At 32.8% G+C, this 13,803-nt stretch overlaps 1 protein-coding gene across 3 annotated transcripts; it reads left to right on the top strand.

Annotated features, from left to right (window-relative positions):
- Nucleotides 1–2,672: 2,672 nt before the first annotated feature.
- Nucleotides 2,673–13,660, top strand: LOC127736364 (tumor necrosis factor receptor superfamily member 6-like). Of its 3 annotated transcripts, none has more exons than XM_052246868.1 (7): nucleotides 2,673–2,789; nucleotides 6,840–7,357; nucleotides 8,117–8,278; nucleotides 8,814–8,937; nucleotides 10,667–10,812; nucleotides 11,390–11,497; nucleotides 12,703–13,660. In XM_052246868.1, exons 2-7 carry the CDS (start codon nucleotides 6,856–6,858, stop codon nucleotides 12,972–12,974), a joined length of 1,314 nt encoding a protein of 437 aa, XP_052102828.1. In that variant the 5' UTR covers nucleotides 2,673–2,789; nucleotides 6,840–6,855; the 3' UTR covers nucleotides 12,975–13,660. The 3 variants fall into 3 exon arrangements, with proteins under 3 accessions (XP_052102828.1, XP_052102830.1, XP_052102829.1); XM_052246869.1 differs by lacking the exon at nucleotides 2,673–2,789 and adding an exon at nucleotides 3,022–3,229; XM_052246870.1 differs by lacking the exon at nucleotides 6,840–7,357 and having other exon boundaries at nucleotides 2,702–2,789.
- Nucleotides 13,661–13,803: the final 143 nt, after the last annotated feature.

Raw genomic sequence — 13,803 nt, 5'->3', positions numbered from 1 at the left:
TTTCTAAATGTGTAGAACAAAAACTGAAAGACCAATTTATACAGGAATGGGATGAAAATATTAATTCCACCTCTAAAGGTACATGTTGTAGAATATTTAAAACAAAATTTAAATTTGAAGAATATATATCTATTTTACCATTGAATTGTATGTATATGTTTTGTAAATTTAGATGTGGTAGGTACCGTTTACCAGTCGAGACAGGGAGATGGCATAATCTGTCAAGAAATTATAGATTGTGTCGTCTCTGTGGCTGGGCTGAAATCGGTGACGAGTATCATTATAGTTCGTCTTGTAAATCTTTCGCCAATGAAAGAAAAAAATATTTACAGGAATTTTGTTGGAAAAATGCAAACACCTTAAAATTATTTTAACTGTTTTCCTCAAGTAATATTACAGTTTTAGAAAAATTATGTCGATATATTAAAGCTGTTAATGTGAAAGTCTCTCCTCCTGGTTAATGTATATCATTCATTCACACATGCACTGTACATTATATTGTTGTATATACTTATTGTCTCTATAACTATATGACAATAAAAAATTCTTCATTCATTCAGAAATCATTCATTCATTCATTCACTGTAAAACTGTAAGTGTTTCGGTGAAAAGCTCATTAGAGCTTATGTTGTAATATGTTTGTTAATATGCTGAATCAAAATAAAGTTTTACTTACTTAACTAATTCAATCACTATCAAAACAATTCCCGATTGTCCCACATTTAAACTTCCCAATTGTCCCAAAAAATTTCATTACATTTTTACCTGTAATTTCAAAAAGTGGGACAATCGGGAAGACACCAATGTCACCGAACAAAAAGGTAAAACATGCTACACAGAGGAACAACTGATCAGCATGCTTGAGTTTCTTATTGACAACATATTTGTTGAATTTGGAGGTAGCCTTTATCAACAAATTGTCGGCATTCCTATGGGAACGAACTGTGCGCTTCTCTTTGCCGACCTCTTCTTATTTTCATATGAGTCGGAGTTCCTTCAGACACTTGTCAAAAACAAGAAGATCAAAGAAGCCAGATCATTTAATTTCACATTCAGATATATTGATGATGTTCTTTCCATTAACAATCCAAACTTTTTTGATTGGGTTCAATTAATATATCCTCCAGAACTAGAAATTCAAGAAACAACAGACACGGCTTCAACCGCTCCATTTTTAGACTTATACCTCGAATTTGACATAAGCGGTCATCTCAGTACCAGGATCTATGACAAACGAAACGGTTTAAATTTTGAAATTATCAATTTCCCCCATCTTAGAAGCAATATACCAACTCCACCTGCATATGGGAATACATTTCCCAACTAATTCGGTATTCAAGAGCTTGCAGCTGCTACTCAGACTTTATAAAAAAAATCACCACTGTCTGATCAGAAGTTAATGAACCAGGGTTATGTCGAAGAATGTCTCGTCCTTTTCCTAAAAAAAGTTCATCGGATGATACCAAGACCTTGTTAATAAATATTCCGTATCAACTTCACAAATAATACATGATGGTCTTGAAGTATAGATTCTAGGTACTGACGTTGTTTATCATCTTAATTACGTGTTATGGTTTCTTTTATTTGTCTTTAGCTTTGTAAATTATTAACCTTTACTGTTTAGTCCATTTCTGGTAATACCCTTTTGGCGTGGCTCTGTACTTATACATCCCGCAATTGTGTTATAGTGCTATGGTCATTTTTTGTATTCTTGTCTTTAATGTTTGCTCATGTGCTTTAATTTGTCTATGGAGTGTCTATATGCCATTTTGTTTTTCTTTGTTGACATAGTTGTTTGTTTTATAGTGATTATGATTATAACACATTGTTGACTGCTGTACATCTATCGTTGACATTTTTACCTATTATGTCTTTTTGTTTTGTTCACACATAGTTGTCAACATAATGGAATTATATGCGACTGTCATACAAGTGAGAGGTTTAGCTAGCTATAAAACCATTTATGTGTTTGAGCTTTTGATTTTGCCATTTGATAAGGGACTTTCCGTTTTGAATTTTCCCTGGAGTTCGGTATTTTTGTTATTTTACTTTTCAGACTGAGCACTTGTATTTGTTTTTAGAATACATATAAAATCAGCTCATTATTTACTCAATTATAACCAAGAGAAAGTCTTTCTAAATAAGCTACGCGTCAATACGTTCAATTCGAAGTTTTCGGTTCACAGTCAATGAAAACCTTAGTCAAATCTAGCCATTTCAGTACATACTAATTTTACCTAGAAAATGTCTAAATCCATTTTCCAAAATTACACAGAGTACAAAATGCGCAAGATTCCTTGCCCAGTCTACTAAAAATAAAATAAGCGCACATCATCACACATGGTGGAAATCTCGCTCTTTTCTTAAATAGGTCTACACACCTGGAAATCTGAGCTGGGTATGCTATCCAAACCACAATCATTGCACGAGCTTAAATTTTCCCGGGAACTAATTGAGCTCTCAGATTGGTTGAGAGGGGAAAATAGTTCAAAGCTATTGCTAGGTTTTTGACGCATTAAGATTCATGACTGAAAAATTCTCATCAAATTATGACTATCAACATTTCTGAGAAAAAATATAAAAAAAATTATAAATATATGAAATAAATTAATGGAACACATTAAGGATCACACACACGTAACAATATTATGTTCATATCCTTGTGTTCACGTGATACAAAAAAATACACATGTTATTGTTTAAATAGTACACTATAACCTGTGAATAGTGATCAATTGATATGCTTTATTAATAGGTGTGGTTGGATTTTAAAGCCGAGTGCAAGTAAAGTAAGAATTTAACTATATCAATGTGTATTTGAATTACATGTAAAATAGCTTTTATTTTAATCATTTAGGTAATTTAATTTAGAATGTGATATTGTTAATAGTAATATACATATAGCTGATAACGCTTTAGTGTTTTATCATTCTATTATATATCTATAATTATATCATTCAGTCATTTGCGAAATTGGTGCCCGATTAAGCGTATTTATACGACACCAATGAAAATGTTGTATTTGTTTGTTTTTTCGTTGTTGGTCGAATTTTTGTCAGTCATATGTTTTTCACAGTCACTCCTGATTAATCCTAATATAAATATACCCAGGTATTATTAGTCAGTCAATAAGTCTATGTATTCAACACATACTTATCGTATGTTTGTTGTGAAATTGATGACAATTGACTTTCCGCAACTTTAAAATCATACTCGTTACATATACAAGGTATTAAGAGTTGTGTTCTTAGAAGGGTAAGAAAGTTTTAGAACTAAAACATAGGATGGGATAACCAAACCCGCTTGAAATAAAGTTCATCACAGTAGGTACATGCCAAGTTACCGTCAATTACGTAAAATATTTTATAAAGCAAGAATCTTGTAAAATTTGAGTTGTCTCGGAATCTTAACAATTGGCTACTACGTTATAAGTGTTCTCGCAACCTTAAGTTGGATTTTTTTGTCTTTGACTTTGTCTTTAATAGAAAAACAAAGGATATTAGGGGGTATCCATCCATGACACAAAATCAGTACATGTATGACCAGGTTGTTGGTCACCTCTGTCATATTTATTAGTTTCGGGGGAAACTAGCGGTATCTTAAATAAAGTCCAAGTCGCTGGAAAGTTTACATATTTATTTCGCATCCATATATTTCAATCATTAAAACATAACTGAATAACAACATAAAAACAAATCTAAAATACAAATTCAAAAGACTGATTGACCTGCGGAATATCAACCAATCAAATATCTGTTCATTAAATAATATTAATTCGCGTTTTACCTCTGTCATATTTATTAGTTTCGGGGGAAACTAGCGGTATCTTAAATAAAGTCCAAGTCGCTGGAAAGTTTACATATTTATTTCGCATCCATATATTTCAATCATTAAAACATAACTGAATAACAACATAAAAACAAATCTAAAATACAAATTCAAAAGACTGATTGACCTGCGGAATATCAACCAATCAAATATCTGTTCATTAAATAATATTAATTCGCGTTTTGGCGAAAGCGGGGATTACGGATTAAAAACATGCTTCGTATAAGTTTGTCAAGAATGGCTTTCGGCAGTTATCACTTAGTGTCAAATTATCTATGTTCTTTGTTACAGAACCTTTTATCTTAAAGACGGATATAAATCTTTGATAATTAATCTGAATGAAAGGATTATAGTTAAGTGTAAAATACAAGTAACTTTTGAATAGCGTAAAATACAATAAACTTATAAATTATTAAAACGCAATGAGGACTCGGAATAATAATAAAAAGCTAACATTTATAAAAATATACAAAATCCTAAATGTGAACTTTGAACGAACAATTGTCGGGTCATATTACCCCGTCGCTCCTTATCTGATACTCCCGTATCAGCATGTGTAAATTATGAACGAATAATATTTCAAAATGCATAGAGGAGAAATTAAAAAGAGCAAAATTTATTTACATTATTTACAAGCGCGCTATTACGAACATTTGTCGTCTAAAATTTTCTCTCTCAAAATTTCTTTAAAGTACATGTAATTAAATCTAAGTGTGTCTAAATACCAACACGAATAAATCACGAATCAATATGTATAAAACGAACAGTCTGTAATATTTGCCACCATGCAAATAACAAATGAACACTGTGTCTCTTTCACAGAAGTTCGATACTTGAATCTATATGGAAATATAAAACAAATCAGTAATATGTATATAAACATTGTTATTGCATTAAGTCATTGTTTTGTCAAATAAATCTGTTTTCCTCACCAACTCTATTTCCACCTGGAATGAACACTAAGAATATCCCGGAGATTCTCTTCAATCTGAATTTTGTTACTAAATATTTTAAGTTTCAGGAACATTTGTCCGAACTAGTTCTGTAGCACTATATGCCTATTTATGTACACATCTTTGTACTAATACATCGAACACATCTATGTGAATGTAACCATTTATCAAAATGTCGCTTATACCTGATATCTGTTTTAAACAATAAACGAAAAGTGTAGATCATTTCGATACTTGAAAAGGCATTGTATGGAACATCGCAATACTGATTGAAAAGTGATGTGTAATTAAAATGTGTAAATCTACAGAAGAATAAGGAGGGGGAGGCTATTTCTATCTCTTTGTTTTACGTGCTTTTATACGTTTAGTTTGATCCATGCGAACTTTAAATTCGTGTCTTAATTCTGGAGGAATATTTTCTTCCGGTTCCCATGAATTGCTTCTGTTACCAAAACCTAACCATTTTATGTAATAATGCATTTTATTGTTTATACGTTTTGCTTTTACTATCCGTTCTACTAGATACAGATCTGAATCATCGTTATTTCGGTCATCATTTGTGTGCCGTTGTACCTGGGTATCGTTTCGTATAGGGTCATTAGAGTCGGGCTGTGTATCAGTTTGAACAATTTCATCGTCATCTTCAGCATTTTCCTCTTCATTGTCATCATCGTCTGACATTTCGTCGTCAGTTGGAACATCTACATTGTTTGTAGGCATAAAACTTTTTTAGCCTGTTGACGTTGATAAGTCCTTTAATTGGTACATCGTCAGAACAGCGCCGGAGTCTATACGTGCTTCTACCTTTAACTTCGGTTATGTAATACGGTCCTTGCCATTTATTACAAAGTTTTCTTGAATATCCAACTGGCGTAGTCTTTGTATCCATCCAAACTTTATCTCTAATCTTAAAAGTTGCCTCTCTCGCATTTTTATCATGTTGTGCCTTGTATTTCTGTTGTGCCTCAAGTGAATTTTCTTTGGCTATCTCTCGGGCCAATATGATATTCCTATGTAGTCTATCGATGAACAGTCTTGCGTCTGGCCCAACATTTGTGGGTTCTGTCAAAACTGTATCAATCGGCGTTCTGCATTTTGTCGGGTCATACATGCATGATTTTGTCTTGTTTTTTGTTTAAAAAAATGCTTTTGGGTGGTTAATAAGTGATGTACAACAGTTGGACTGTAAATTGAATATCAGGCATTAGAACAACCAAAAAAACTTGAGGGAATCTTTTTTTATGTCAGGATAAACTACGATGTCTACACATGTCTCCCACCCTTTTAATCTAAAAATAGTATAGGGTATTTATGTACTAAAAATAACACCGTTTGTTAAAATAGACCTACCCTATATTTAGAAATATGTTATGCCATTGTATGACTGAGAGGGTAGGATTAATTGACTGTTAATTGATGTCACTGATCAAAAGCGATTACATTGTAAAATGTTAATTTGTGTACGTCAGAAGATCTATTTTAGATTTGCATAAGGACGCTAAAACCTGAAAATATGATATGATTTATCCGAGGATGTATACTTATACAGTACATGAACACGTGAAAGCCATTTTGGTCAATTTACTTAAATTTAAGTTAACTCGAAGGAATATCCAGGAAGCACTGGGCTTCACAATAATTTGAAAAACTATAACGCTATTCAAGATTTAAACCACAGGCGCTTGGGTATATGATACAGAAATTTTTTTTTAATATTTTTTGTTTGTTGATTAAAATATTCAATTTTCTATATTTATACTACATATTTATCACTACTGCGCATGTCTCACCTAGTTTCGAGTGATTTTACCAACTCTGAGACAAACCCCCATTTTACTATATCCACACTAAGTCTTAGTGGATAGTAAAATGGGGGTTTGTCTCAGAGTTGGTAAAATCACTCGAAACTAGGTGAGACATGCGCAGTAGTGATAGATATGTAGTATAAATATAGAAAATTGCATATGTTAATCAACAACAAAAAATATTAAGAAAAAAATTTCTGTATCATATACCCAAGCGCCTGTGATTTAAACCGTACCAATTATTCATTTTTAGCACTAGCCTATCAACTATGTTTGCGCAGTTGCTGTTATGTATGAGTCTAGTTGTCCATTTCATTGAAGCATATCTGTCATCATCTGAGGCGGTTGTTCAAACAAGTGGAGGACTCCATCATATAGAAGCGAACAATCATTTTCTCAACAGAAATAAACGGACACTAAAAACAAATTTTGGTCCACAGTCGACATACATAACTCAGAATGGTCTGACATGTCTTGTCTGTCCTCCTGGTTTGTACAGAAAATCTGACTGCACAGCAAATGGAACAAAAGCAGTATGTGAACCATGTCCGGACGGATATTATAATAACCAATACAATATAGCAACTAGCTGTGCTCTATGTAGTCCTTACTGCATTGACAAAAATGCAGCACCGGAAAGCACATGTAACGCCACTGCTGATATGACATGTCGATGTAAATATGGCTATTTTAATCATTCAAAAGGTAGCGGTGAATGGATATGTATAAAACATAGTCCTTGCCAACCAGGAACGGAAGTACAGACAACCGGTAAGCGCTCGTTTTCTCGTTTGAATTGTTTTACATTTGTCATTTCGGGGCCCTATGCGGTATGGGTTTTTCTCATTGTTGAAGCTCTTACGGTGACCGTTAGTTGTTAACTTCTACGTAATTTTGTTGCTGATGGATAGTAGTCTCATTGGCCATCATACCACATCTTTATTTTTATATCGTATTTTTACATGGAGAATGAGCAATCTTTTATTTGGTTTGTTCTTTCAGCTATAACCTAGTTGGTACATTCTTTTAATCGTTTAATTGCTGAGGAAGTAGGATTCTATATGTATCTACTCAGTATTGCCTTTTTAAATGGAATTACTTCACAGATTTTACTTCTCTATTTTGTCCGCCCGTTGTTTTTTCTGGGAATTACGAGTTAAAGACTTCTGAATGCTATTTTAAACTTAACATCCTATGGCATATGCCTTTACTATCAACGATTATTTATGTAATATGTAAGCTCTTGTATCATGGCATAAGTACCGTAAATGATAAAAGCTATTTAGTCTGGTGTATCCGGTAGCAGAACATAATTTTGAACGGAATTGCAGGAAAAGCAACCCTTCAACTTTACACGACATGATGACATATGGGAATTAAAGGCCAATATACGATATCTTATCCATTTAAAAATATGTTTGCTTGATCTTTGAAAAGAGATGGATAAAACATGTCTAACACTCTCGTTTCCAACAGTTCTACCACAATAAGAAAAATAGTGTAATGTTGTGTACCATTATAACATTCTAGGCACACCTGAACACGATACAGTATGTACCATGTGTGAGAAGGGAACGTTTTCTCCTAAGGTCTCATTAACAGCCAAATGTTTGCCATGCTCGACATGTGATGGTGAACGAAAAGTTAAAAAAGCCTGTGACGAAACAACTGACGTCATTTGTGTTTCACACGGTGAGTGGTTTATATCGAATAACAATAGCCAAATTCACATATAAGATTTTAGCAGTAGTACTTAGTATTACTAGTTGTGGTGGTAGTTTTTGGTCAATAATAAATTGTTGTATATCTAATAAATTATATTTTGAAATACGAAACTTAATTTGAGATTTTTTTTATTCGAAAATTACCAAAATAAAGCTTATGATTTGTAAAAACACTTTCATTTTAAGCACCAGCAAAAATCAAACGCCCTATATTTGATTATGTCATGTTCCCTACATATTAATAACATCGAGCAAAAACTTCCAGTAAACGACAAACTGCAACACACAGCAGTTACTGCCTCTGTCCAACTTATCCATTTTATCAAATGACAGTCCAACATCTCCCCCTTTTTTCGTTAGACCTACATTGCAGAACCTAAGTGATTGATTTATTGCTTAATTTGTTCGCGTCTTCAACATGCATGAAATATTTGCCACTGGACGATTAGTAATCAATCAATTAATTAATCAAATCAATCATTTTAGCATGTTGCATGTTGTAGATGAGACGGCTATAGTTAACATAGTTGTTCCTGTAGTTTTAACTCTAATAGTGATAGCTGGTATAGGCTTAGCTGTGGTGTGTCTTTACAGAAAGGGGAAACTAAACCATTGCAAAAAATCTGGGTAGGTGTTGCTAAATGAAACTATTAACTATACAGTTATAGTACTAGTAATACTAATTTTGTATTTATAACAGTGAGCATTATGAATAAAACGAGATGTCTACACGTCATTGTAACAATAATCCGAAAACATGATCGAAAAAAAAAGAATGAAAATCCGGAGGTTGATATTATTTGTCAAACTTGTTTAGTTCATTGATTTTATCACTATTCATTTTAGACCTAAGCCTTTAAAGGTCCTCTATGTTTGATTTAAAGTGTTTGGCTCTCCAAAATTCGATGTCGAGGGTACCTGATAATACTTATTCCAGAAAAAATGTGTCTAGCACACAGAAATTGGTATCATTAGTTGTAATTGGCTTTGAACTAGTTTTCAGTATCAACGATAACTCTCAGATCGGTAATTCATGCCTTTTGTCTTTTTGTCTTTTTATAAGCTGACTTTTACGATTCATGCTGATCTGATGAGTGAAGTCCTTTCCGACTTTTTTTACAGTTTGTTCATATGTTGTGCTGTAAAACCCTTGGGAGTCTGTGATTCAATAGTTGTTAGTATTACCTTTACTTCTTTCCTATAAATACATACTCTTGAATAAAACAAAACAATATACTCATATTGCCGATAACCCAGACAGCTAGAAAGTCATTTTTTCATGTCGAAAATTTTTATAGACTACTATTCGGTGTGGAGTTTGTTCATTGTTGAAGGTCGTACGGAGACCTATAGTTGCTTACCTCCACTTAATTTGGTCTCGGATGGATATTTGTCTCATTGTCATTATTCCACATCTCTTATATATCATACTTCATTATAAAAATAACACATAGCTGAGAGGGTGATAGAGCAGATTGTTACCCCGTGAAAACATTGTCAACTGAGGCGAAGCCAAGGTTGACAATGTCTTTTCGAGGGGTAACAATCTGCTCTATAACCCTCTCAGATATGTTATTTAATTTATTATACTGAATGTTCTGTTATTACTGTCTATTAAATTTCAAATTTCAAAGTAATAAACTATGTCGTCTTCTACATAACAATCATTCGTATTTATTTAAAAAGCGCACACTTGAGCAAGCGTCTCCGTGAAGGGTAATAGAGTATCTGCCATGGGATAGAGTAAATTGTCTCCCTCGTATTAACCAACCAAAACCTGGCATTTTGACATGAAGTATAATATATACTTTTATAAACTTGAGGGTAGTACAGACCAGATAATCCTATTCCTACATACCGTAAAGGAGGAAATATTCGCGACGGGATTGTGCCCCCTTATTCTGTGATAAAGATCTAATCGCGAAAACATCAAGTATTTAAATCGAAAGAAACTTTAAAATTCTTGCTATCAAATTAACTTGTTTACTTTATCACATTTACTTCAAGATTATTGTTCTAAAAGTATGTCCGCGTCTTCAAAATTTGTATGCAATACCAAGAGTATTTTCCTCTAAGCGTGAATTTAAATTTATTTGGAATACAGAAAACAAAACCTAATCGAGGTAACTAAAATGAACCAAACACACACACAAAATAGATAATACAAGTTACAAATACATGTTTATACCAACACATACTAATACCAAAAAGAGTAGAAATATGGAAAGAATGATACACAAATTCATTTATTTAATTATATTCAACTCTTATGATTGATACGTGAAAAAATGTAGATATGATTGTAATAAGATGAAAATGAAATATATTTGTATTTTCACTTTGCTCTGTCTTTTAGTAAGAAGACGGATGAAGATTGTGAGCCTTATGTCGGAATAGACTTAAACGAAAACACAATCAATGAACGAAAAGAATTGTGTTGTCCTAAAGCTGAAATTGAAATCGAAATGTACCCTATACCACCAGTAAACCACAATCAAACAGGTATCTCTATTAATTAGATTGTAGAAAACATTTAAGTCTTATATTTCCATAAGATTAAGAAGCATGATACATTTTATCTATAGATAATCTGCATAAGACTATTTTTTTCTGGTCAAATCAATCAACGAAATTAGTCTTCTTTTTGCTGCCTTCCCTAGTTTCACTTTTTCATCTGACTTTCGTTTCAATCCCTGGACTTGCTGATCACATGTGCAACCCATTTCAAAAAAGGTGAAACGAAGGTCACAATGCATACGTTTCAAATGAGGTTGACTTATTGACTTGCAAGCCAATAATAAATCAGAGATATTTTCGAGCTAATTTTGACAAAATGGAATTACACTGAAATACTATTTAAATATTCCGCTTTTATAAATGGTTGAAACAAAAACAAAAAATATATTTAGATTTTTTTGTCTTAATCGTAGTTAATGCCTCTTTATAGATACTGTATTGCGGATTTAAATTTAACCAATATATCATTTGCACTTCTTCAACCTTCGTAGTAAGCTATGTAGAAGGAGTAATTTTTTTAAAACTATTCATTTGCCATTTCTACATGTGTTCTTTTTCCTAGACGACTCAATCCAAAATGAGGTTACATGGAGTCAGTTATTCACGGAAGTTTCTGCTAAAATACGCCTCGCAGATTCCATCTGGGTTGATTTCTTGAGAAAACTATTCAGTAAGTATGCGTTTTTGTTTGACTACAGATTTTTTCCTAATATTTTATTGATTTTTATCATTTCTAAAAGATGAAAACCAAAATAAGAACCTAATGTCTTAGAGAACGGTATTTTTTCAAAATTCAATTCTTTTTATTAGTACGCTGAAACATTCTTGCTTGCTGTCACTGAGTATTTTTTAAATATAATTGGCAATATGTTTTAAATTAGTTAACACAAGTATTGTACCAAACTGCATTAGATTACTATATGCAGTCAGCTTCATGTCAAGTTAAAAATGATTTGACCTGCTTTCTTTTTGACTGAATTTTAGTTTTGCTTGTATGCTATTTACTCATCGTTTGTTGGGCTGTTTGCTAATTTTGTTTGGTTCTTGATTTAGCTATCTATAGTGCTATGTATAGTGCTGTTTCTTATGGCTTAATTCATATGCCATGGTTTTTTTCTTATTTATACATTGTTTTTGCCTATAAGTGTATGTGTGCTATTGTGTTTAGGATTTTATTTATACTGCTATTAGAATAAGAAGAATTGACAAGAGTGCCATTTAGACAAATTTATATATGTCACAGCCTTCAACAATGATCAGGGGCCTCGGTGGCCCAGTGGTCTAAGTGGTCGAACTACTTTCTCACTAGCCTGTCAACACTGATGTTGTGAGTTCGAATCCCGCATGTGACGGGTGCGCTCGACTGCAATCTTAATTGACTAGGAATGTCAGTTTTCCTACCAAAGATCGGTGGTTCTCTCTTGGCACTCCGGCTTCCTCCACCAATAAAAACTGACCGCCACAAAAGAGCACAATAGTGTTGAAAGTGGCGTTAAACACCAATCAATCAATCAATCAACAATGAGCAAAACCCATGCCGCATAGCATGCTTGTATGTTTTCGTGAGTAAAGGCCTAGTGTTGATTGTTGCTATGTATGCTAGTATAAGTGACAACTCTAAATAGAATTTACTAACTTACTTCTGAATAAAAACTGGATATAAAAGGACGGTGGAAGCACTATACAAAATGTTGTATATTTTAATTTAATTCTTATACCCGTATGTTTATTCAAATTGTGACAGTTTTAACAGATTTCAATTGACTATCTGAAAGAATTGTTTGTTATACTTTTTTATATGCAGAATTTTGGTTATTCAACACAACGGTAAATCTATGTTTTAGTTAATCCAGAATCTGATCTCTTAATTTTCAGGTAAAGTATATCCAAATGTTGAAGAAATAGATAATAAAATAGACGAAGTTCGCATTGATCACCAACATAACGGAGTCAAGGAACAAATATACCGATGTTTAGTTGCATGGAAGAAAAGAGCTGCCGATGGCGCATGCCTTGAAGATATATTACAAGCCTTAGATACCTGTCGCATGCAAACTTTCAGCAGTCAATTAAAATTGAAATATGCATCTCTTTATCGTAGAACCGATATAACGGAAGCTGACGATTGTCTTAGAGAACAAGACTAACTTATGAAAAGATTTTTTCTTTGCAAGTAAAGAAATAAGACATGCTATGGTACATTTCTCAAACTTCATCATATCGTTTTAGTCAATGCACATGCATGTATGTAAAAGACTGTCGGTTATTTCTAAAATGCTTTGACCTGTGTTTGTCTTTCAATTGATTTGGCCATTGACATCAGTCTTTCAGACAGTTGAGGGACCAGAGTCTCTGCAAAGTCTGTTTAGATTTAGAAGCATGCATTGCCTTTCTACCTTGTGGACATATTGTACGTTGTAATGACTGTGCTCCTGTCATGAAAAAATGTCCTATATGTAGGACGTATATCAAAGGAACTGTAAAAACTTATCTAGCACTACTTTTAGTTATGAGAATCCGAAAATCAAATGATTTAGAGGAAGATCACATAATCATGTAACATTTGAATTTGCCTTGAATTTTCCTATTGGCATTCGTCCTCCAATGGATTTGTCTTTCAGTCATTATGGGTTTTCTATACATTTAAACAAGTTGATATCTTGTCTAGTCAAATAATTTATTAGTAGAAATATTATATGTAGTTAACTTTTGTTTGTTTTTGCAGTGTATGGTTTTTAAGTTTATCAATAATACTACTTAGATAATAAGATAATTATTAATTTAAGTTGTGATAAAAGAGAACCAGCAATAAAATTACGTTAATGAAGCTGTACACTTTGTTGTTTTATGAAACTTTCATACATTGTACATACGATTCTTGGAAAGCTAATGAGAAATAGAACCGAGCTGTCTTTATCTGTTTTGTAAAATGTACTAAACGTCTGTTCCTTTTCATGATAAACGGAAGAACAATCT

The sequence above is a fragment of the Mytilus californianus genome, unplaced genomic scaffold (assembly GCF_021869535.1).
Source record: "Mytilus californianus isolate M0D057914Y unplaced genomic scaffold, xbMytCali1.0.p SCAF_30, whole genome shotgun sequence".
Lineage (NCBI taxonomy): Eukaryota > Metazoa > Mollusca > Bivalvia > Mytilida > Mytilidae > Mytilus > Mytilus californianus.
The sequence above is the reverse complement of the archived record's forward strand: the minus strand, read 5'-3'. Positions and strand labels throughout refer to the sequence as shown.

Excerpts from the sequence above, each read along its gene's own strand:
- LOC127736364 (XM_052246868.1), top strand. The coding sequence starts at position 6,856 with ATGTTTGCGCAGTTGCTGTTATGTATGAGTCTAGTTGTCCATTTCATT. Across the intron at positions 7,358-8,116 it reads AACGGAAGTACAGACAACCG|GCACACCTGAACACGATACA; the intron begins GTAAGCGCTCGT and ends ATAACATTCTAG. Across the intron at positions 10,813-11,389 it reads AGTAAACCACAATCAAACAG|ACGACTCAATCCAAAATGAG; the intron begins GTATCTCTATTA and ends TCTTTTTCCTAG.